At 38.9% G+C, this 8,282-nt stretch overlaps 3 protein-coding genes across 3 annotated transcripts; 2 read left to right on the forward strand and 1 right to left on the reverse strand.

Moving 5' to 3' along the window:
* On the forward strand, window positions 1-2,441 carry LOC113286661 (probable mannitol dehydrogenase). The gene is made up of 4 exons (XM_026535229.1): window positions 1-201; window positions 1,037-1,150; window positions 1,262-1,775; window positions 1,894-2,441. The coding sequence occupies exons 1-4, from the start codon at window positions 104-106 to the stop codon at window positions 2,251-2,253; spliced, it is 1,086 nt and encodes a 361-aa protein (XP_026391014.1). The 5' UTR covers window positions 1-103; the 3' UTR covers window positions 2,254-2,441.
* Window positions 2,442-2,948: 507 nt separating this feature from the next.
* LOC113286580 (E3 ubiquitin-protein ligase RMA3-like) lies at window positions 2,949-3,599 on the forward strand. The gene has a single exon (XM_026535158.1). The coding sequence runs from the start codon at window positions 2,949-2,951 to the stop codon at window positions 3,597-3,599; it is 651 nt and encodes a 216-aa protein (XP_026390943.1).
* A 2,034-nt stretch (window positions 3,600-5,633) lies between these two features.
* LOC113286660 (putative F-box protein At3g10240) lies at window positions 5,634-7,460 on the reverse strand. Its single transcript, XM_026535228.1, has one exon. It carries the CDS (start codon window positions 7,231-7,233, stop codon window positions 5,959-5,961), a length of 1,275 nt encoding a protein of 424 aa, XP_026391013.1. The 5' UTR covers window positions 7,234-7,460; the 3' UTR covers window positions 5,634-5,958.
* Between the last annotated feature and the right edge of the window lie 822 nt (window positions 7,461-8,282).

Here is an 8,282-nt window from a genome sequence, read left to right on the forward strand (position 1 = left end):
TACTTTAAAAACAAATTCTTAACAACAACAACTACCCCCAACAACATTCATTCACTGCTTTAAATTCCACAGATTTTATTTCAGATAAAATATCAAACAAACAATGTCGACTTCACCAGAAGAACAATTCCCACAGAAGGCATTCGGATGGGCAGCTAATGATGCTTCCGGTCATCTTTCTCCTTTCAAATTCTCCAGAAGGTATAATATCTTAAACCGGATCGAAGTTTTGCTGTTTTTGTAAGATGAATCTGTGGTTTGATCTGTTTTTATTTTCTTCTTGTTGTTGGGTGCATGGTAGGAATAGTAGATTTAGGAAAATCCATGCAAATTATTTTTTGAATTAGTAGATTTAGATGATTAAAATACTGTTTCATCTACCTAAAAGTGCAAATCTAGATGGATTTGTTTTTTTTGGTTTTTTTATTACACACAGGATTTGACTCGAGAAAAACCCTAATTATAGAAAAGAACATGTGGAGATTCTGAGTAATTCACCAGATTATAGATGAAAAATTCTTTAAAGCAGATTTTCTTATTAAACTTTAGAGGTTGATTTTATTTTATTTTTTGGTCTAGAAGTCATTAAAAGTTCTGAAATCTTAATTAGGAAACAAAACTGGTTTATCTTGTTTTTGCATTACTGAGATACAGAATGAATCTAGTAATTTTCAATTTTATAAGAAGATTTAATCTAAAACTCCCAGAAGAGGCTTCTTGCTCAATTAGCTCTATTGATACTGATTAGTGTTTGATTATTCTTTTCCTAATCTAGTAATAAGTAATGTTTCAGTATCAAAAGACAAAGAAAATCAAACCTTATTCTTTGATTAAATTGGTGGACCTTATAAGCATGAATTCAGAATTGGTTGGACCATGAGAACCCACATGGTGCATTTTTGTCCTATCTGTCACGGGCGGAGCCAGCCCGTTGCATGGGGTTACGATTGCATCCCGCTCAGCCCCTGCTGTCTGCCACCTTCTTGTCTTCTTTGAAAGCTAAAATGGTTCTGGTGTTTTCTGTGGTTTAAAATAGGGCAACTGGAGAAGAGGATGTGACCTTTAAGGTGTTGTACTGTGGCATATGTCACTCTGATCTCCACAGCATTAAGAATGAATGGGGCAATGCAGTCTACCCTATGATCCCAGGGTAATTTACCATATACTCTACATCATTGTGGTCCTGATTACATAGTTCCATTGCCTTTACTTTGTGTTGTCAAATTCTAATCAACTTGGTACTATTTTTTGGTTTACACAGTCATGAGATTGTTGGTTTAGTCACAGAGGTAGGTAACAAGGTAACAAAGTACAAGGTTGGTGACAAAGTTGGTGTTGGGTGCATGGTTGGGGCATGTCATTCATGTGATAACTGCAAAAGTGATCTTGAGAATTACTGTCCTAGAGTGATTTTTACCTATGGTTTTAAAGATGTTGATGGATCTGTAACTAAAGGAGGTTATTCGGATGTCATGGTCGCCAATGAGAGATATGTGGTCCGGATCCCTGAAAACCTCCCACTTGATGCGGCTGCACCACTACTTTGTGCTGGTATTACTGTATATAGTCCAATGAAATATTATGGACTTTGTGAACCTGGTATGCACATTGGTGTAGTTGGCCTTGGTGGTCTTGGTCATGTAGCTGTGAAGTTCGGAAAGGCCTTTGGCATGAAAGTTACTGTTATCAGCACCTCACCAGCCAAAGAGAAGGAAGCAATCGAGCATCTCGGGGCAGATTCTTTTCTGGTCAGTCGTAACCCCGAACAGATGAAGGTAAAACCCGCTGAACAACTTGATAAAATAGCTGTCATGGGGCTTGAAATCTACGTTCGCCCCACATGATGGGAACAATCTTATCTTTTTGTTAATTATGTTATTTTGCTTTGTGTAGGCTGCCATGGGATCAATGGATGGTATCATCGACACAGTCTCTGCCAACCATCCACTCCTACCATTGCTCGGTCTGCTGAAAACTCAAGGGAAGTTATGCATGGTGGGTTTACCAGAGAAGCCACTGGAGCTTCCAGCTTTTCCATTGCTTGGAGGGAGGAAAACGGTAGCAGGGAGTATGATTGGAGGAATGAAAGAGACTCAAGAGATGATTGATTTTGCTGGGAAGCACAATATCACAGCGGATATCGAGGTTGTTCCAATGGACTATGTCAACACTGCAATGGAACGTCTTGCTAAGGCTGATGTTAGATACCGTTTCGTCCTTGACATTGCCAACACCTTACCCAAAACTGCCTAATGCACTCGGTCATCTTGCCGAATCACAAGTTTCACATCTATTTAATATTCTGATATCATATTTTAATGTAATTCTTGATGTTTTCATTAGCATCGTTATAGATGAGAGTACTGTTTGAGGATCCACCATTGTTTTCATATTCAAACATATTACACATTTGATCTTCAAGTTATATCTCCTTACTCATATGTTCCATTCTGAGAATACGTTATGTATGAGTAACCGCAGTATTTGTCGCCCTGACCACATGGAACGAGAAAATATTTCCTTAGACACAAAGATCTAAGTACTGTAACCATTGACAGCCACTAGCGCAAATAGGAATGTAGATGGGAATGTAACACCTTGCTTGTTTTTTCATGATTCATCTGAGTCGTCTGAATCCAGCTGACTCATCCATATCTGACTCAAAATAACAATGTGACATCTGTCTCGAGGAGTCATAGGCCGAGTCAGATTCAGACGCTGAGTCGGTAAAAAAACAAATGCACTCTTAGTTGGTTTCCAAGTGTTTGCAGTATCGGTTTTGGAAATTTCCATGTTTGGTAGGATTCGGGTTAGATGGTTTATTCTTTTGAGTCGAAAAGGTTTAATCCCTAAAGAAAATTTGTAGTCATATTCAACAGGAAAAAGAAAGCAACCACACTTATTCCATCTTCTCAAAGTAATTGACAGGCTTTGGAAGGGTTTGTAGCATGGATAGCGAGTTGAGAGAATCCCAGAATCCTTCTGGTAGTGATACTAGTGATCATGGGAACACTGACATGTCTAACTTCAAATGCAAAATCTGCTTTGGTTTTGCTCACGACCCAATTGTGACTCTTTGCGGTCACCTTTTCTGTTGGCCTTGTTTGTACAAGTGGTGGAGATACTTGGGAAGTCATTCTCTTTCTCAGGACTGCCCTGTTTGTAAGACCCGCGTACATGAAGAAAAGTTGGTTCCTCTTTATGGAAGGGGAAATAAGGGTGTGGATGCTCAAATATCAAAATCTATTCCTGGAATCCACTTTCCAAATAGCCAAGCACGGCAGAGATCGGAAACAACAAAGGGACCTGCTTCGAATATGAATCAGTTTCCTCCCCTGGGTTTCGCATCAATAGAAGTAGATGATACTCCAACGGCTAATGTGCCTGCTACGGACTTGTTCACATTCTCAGCAACTGTTACACCTTCTTCAGGTAATTATCAAAGTAACACTACTGCTACTCCGTTTCTCAGCAGCGTTGGACATGAATTTTTCCCTCAGCTGCATCCTATGGGTGCTCAACGGCAACAAGATACCCCTCTGAAGATTCTACTTCTGTTGATGGGTGCTTTTGGGATTCTTTCACTTGTGACTTGTTAGCTCCTCAAGCCCAACACCTAAATGTTCTCTAGGTATTAACAATGGTGGTTGGCTACGGTGGATATGAGAAAGTGGTGGTGGTTGGGGGTGGCGGTGATGGTTGGTGGTAGTTAACAATGGTGGTTGGCTACGGTGGTGGCTTCTCGTAGCCGGCAGTGGTGGTGGTTGGGGGCGGTGGTTTTTGGTGGTGGTGATGGTTGGCTGCGATGGTGGTGGACGGCGACGGTGTTGGACGGCGCTGGTGGTTGTTGGCGGTGGTGGACAGTGGTAGTGGTGGTCAGTGGAAGGGGCGGAGCCAGCCCAGTGCAAGGGGTTGCACTTGCACCCCTGTCCAGCTGGCTCCAAAGCCTATTTTAGGCCCATTTGCAAAAAAAATATTATATCCAAGCCTATATTTACATTTTTGCATCCCTAAAAAGAATTTGTGAACCCCATAGCAAATTTTACACCCCATAACTAAATTCTTGGCTCCGTCCCTGGTCAGTGGTGACCGACCGTTAGTGGGACTGATTTGATAGTGGGACTGATTTGATATATACACTATACAAAAAAAGATATTTTGGTAATGTACTAAGCTTCGGAGTATATATTAAGTTTGAAAGGATATTTTTTAATATGCCTCATCCTAGGGGTATATAGATAAGGGTGAAGTAGTCTAGAATACACTTCACATATAGGAATTGTAGGCTTCGTATTAGAGATTATCAGCTTGGAAATTCGGCTTTGTTAGCCAAAATCGCCAACACCTTACCGGGAACTCCGCCATCTCACTGATGCACAAGTTCAACATCTACTTCTATCCCTGAACGGAGTATCTATTTGATTTTCGAGTTATATTTGTATGTTATAACTCGATTAGTTAACACATTTCAACATCTACCAGATTAATGGCACAGTCGACTGGAAAACTGCAGATTGGCCAAAAGAAGATGGATGGCATACCCTGGTCTCCTCTAGTGGTTGCGATAACCAAAAGGGCATAGTAAACATGCTAGAAACACGAGCCTAGTAAAATCTTAATTCAAACGCACTTTTCTAATCTTAAGGGAATTAAATCTTACTGCTACTAATGATATTAAACCTTTTCACGATAGTTACTATCATACTGCTACTTGGCAAGAATCAATTTCAATCATTTCATGCAGTCAAAAAAAAAAAAAAAAACTAATATTAAAATTCAATGTGCTTGAGATTACGAATTAGCTAGAAACTCTAACATTCAAACTAGAGAATTTGCAAAACTTCAAGACCAGAGATTCAAGAAGGGCACAGCTTGAGAAGCCAGACAGATTCAAGACCAGAAACTCATTAGTCAACACTTCATTATCAAAGGAATATGATTGAATTCTAAGTGATTCAAGATGTGGTAAGTGGACGAAATTCGACAGAACCACGGGCAAGCATCCACCAGTACTACCGCCATGATTTATCAACACTAAATTCCTTAAATAACATGTGAAAAGACGATGCGAAAACTGAAACTGGTAACGACAGAAGCTTATAGATAAATCTTGAACATTCAAGCATTTAGACGGTTTTATAGTTACACTTTTCTATAACATAGAATTCAATTTTTCAAATATCAGATAAGTCATGATGCAAAATTACATGATCCACGAAACCTCTAAATCGATAAGACCTTCTTGTATTGCTATCATTGATCATAGAACTGATGAGAGGAATAAAGTGGGTATAGAGTTCCATGTATACCTCCACTATAAAACACAGGTTTGGACTGCAAACTTGGTGTTTTAAAAGATACAAGATGTGATGAATGAAACTATCAGGTAATTTACTGATTCTATCTTCTACATTCACATAAGGTGATTGTCTCTATTTGTCAACAGAATTCTAAGGCAGGCAACCTAATTCCCAGTTAACAGGGACTGACAAGATAAAAACCTAACAGAGACATAGATGAAGAGAATGCCTGAAACGGAGTAAGTTGAAGTGTATTGCTGTTGTATGCAAAACCAAGGTTTTTCATTGAAACAAAATCTTGCCAGCTGCTAACAAACATATAATTACGAGCGACTGAACTTGGGGGAGTAAAATTAAACTTCATAGCCACTTTTCTAAATTCTAATCATAAGAGAATCAAATAGTGTGCAATCTTACTGCTACTAATAATAACTAAACCATTAAAAAACAGTACCAAACATCAAATTTCAATTGTTTCATGTAGTCAAGAAAAAAAAGAAACTAATATTGATAGGGCGAAGATCAAGAAACAGTACTTAATTGATATGAAAATCAAAAAGACCAAGATCTTCCAAACATATTAGTAGAATAATAACCTGTTTGCATTTCTGGTCACTGAGATGCAATCTGTTTCTTCATCTCCTCGATCCTTTCCCTTCTACTGCTGCACGGGATAAAGGCTTTCGACAAAAGTTCCACAATAAATACGATAAACAGGTTCATTTATGAGGTAGCCCTTGCCGTTCCTAACGGTACAGATTTCAACAAAATTCAATGTTTTCTTTTTCCTATCATAACAATAAAGAGAGAAGACACCTCCTCGTTGTCCATACTGTTCAGGCATCATAATGATAAGGTTGGTACCGGTAATGGCTTGAAACAAAAGTTCTGAGCACGTTTTTGGATAACAACGAATCAACTTTTGTTCCCATTCCAGAGGGATTGAAATTGTTTCTTCAGTCCAATTAGAAGCAGTGAAACTCTTCTCTTGGTGGTCATCATGAAATATCCACATCTTAATCACATTTTTGTTATCTCCATCAACTATAAGTCTTCTATCTAGCAGACCGACGCATCCATGAATTACCAGTAAATCATGAGAATTATTGCTCATCCTAAAGGAACTCTTGCGACAATCAGCAATGAAATCAGGGGTGAGTATCACTCTAAATTTCTCTCTTCCAATATCAAATGCTACTATGGATTTAGCATCAGCAGACCTTGACGAATCGAAATGGTTGTAAGTACTCAGCCAATAGACGACACCATTCACATAAACAGATTCTCCGTAGGCCTTGTAAGGTGGAAGGCCATGAATCTGTCTCCATGTATTTTTCCCGACAGTCAAAACCTCGCAAACATCACTAGCACCAGTTTCATATCTACTATCATATGAATGCCATAAGCAAACCACTTTGTGTTCCTTGGTTTTGGAATCAAATCCAAATCCATAAAATGGTCTATTTCTTCTTTTCTTTTCTAGCCACACCCTCGATTCAATCCAGGATGTTTTGTCTCCGGTGCTGGGGTTATAAATAAGAACCTTACCCATAAATCTAATGAAGCACACCAAACCATTGACAGGATTCAGAATTTGAACTGGATCATCTTCAAACGATAGCTCTAGTTTCATCTGATCTAAGAGCACTCCGCCTTCTAACAAGTCAACCGAAAACAAAAACCTTCCAATGCTTCTATCAATATAGATGAGGAGTTTGGGACAAGCTATTTTTGATCGAGTGCAGTGTAAGCCAACAAAGTATGGATCTCGAATTACAGAACCCCAACGTTTACAAACTCGCTTTGCCTTCAATAATGATTTCACCGGGAGTCGGACTAGTATTTCGCACAAAGTGTGACCATCAATTCGACTAAAATGAGATTTATTGCGATCGTTAACGACATCTACAATACAATCTTTCCTTGTATTCATCTTGCTCGTTAATGGGTAGGTCAATTAATAAACCCTAACCCCCAAATATAATTGAGAGCAGTTCAACTAAATTCTAGCAATTCTTCAAAATAAAAAGAAAAAACATGTGTTTGGAAGAATGTAAAATGGTATACCTGAATCTCAATCCGCGATGAATGAAAACCCTAATGATCTGAATTTTGGGTGCTGAGACAGAGAGAGAGAGAAATGAGTCTCATGGGTCTCTATTTTCTCCTTCGTCGGACATAAAGAAGGTGTAAATTTCGCTACGTGTTATAAGGGGTAAACGATTCGGGTAGGGGGTGTCAAAAAATTATTGAGACTTTCACTGTGTTTGTTGTGGGTCTAACTCGCATGAATATGACTCAAACCACCTGACTCATATGGACCTGATTCAATATGTTTGTTTTTTGAGTCAAATCTGACTCGTCTGGCTCAAAAATATGAATCAGTGATTTGTTTCCAAGAGTCATGGGTATTTTATTACCTGGATGAAACGGGTCTGAATCAGGGGTTAGGTCTGACTCAGATTGCGATTCTGAAAAAAAACAAACGGTATAACATATGATTTGGACCGAATTAGGCGCCGAGTAAGATCTAGACGCCAAGTCGGAAAAAAAACAAACATGTTGTTAGATTAGGGCTACCGGGGCTAGCTTGTTATGAGTTACAAGGGTTACGGGCTAAAACGACCCCAAGCTTGCGGGACGTTATTCTTCACGGGTCATCATTTCTTCGACCCGAGATTGTAGCTGGTAAAGTTACGGGTTATTCCGGCTTGTTTAATTAATATTAAAATTAAAACTTAATTAACAGGGGTTTAGTCCATAGGTGAGTTGGGGAGAGTTTAACGTATTTTGAATCTTGGGAATTTTGAGGGAGTGTAAGAGAGTACAGGGAGTTTGTGAGAGTTTGGGTTTTAAGTGTAGGGAGATTGAGAGACTTTCCCAAAATCTCTACTCTTTTGAGAGATTTATAGTGAGGAAAAAATAGACTGTAAACTCCTTAGAACTCCCCAGAAAATCCATTGATACTTCCAGAAAATTTTG

This window comes from Papaver somniferum, chromosome 6 (assembly GCF_003573695.1).
Source record: "Papaver somniferum cultivar HN1 chromosome 6, ASM357369v1, whole genome shotgun sequence".
Lineage (NCBI taxonomy): Eukaryota > Viridiplantae > Streptophyta > Magnoliopsida > Ranunculales > Papaveraceae > Papaver > Papaver somniferum.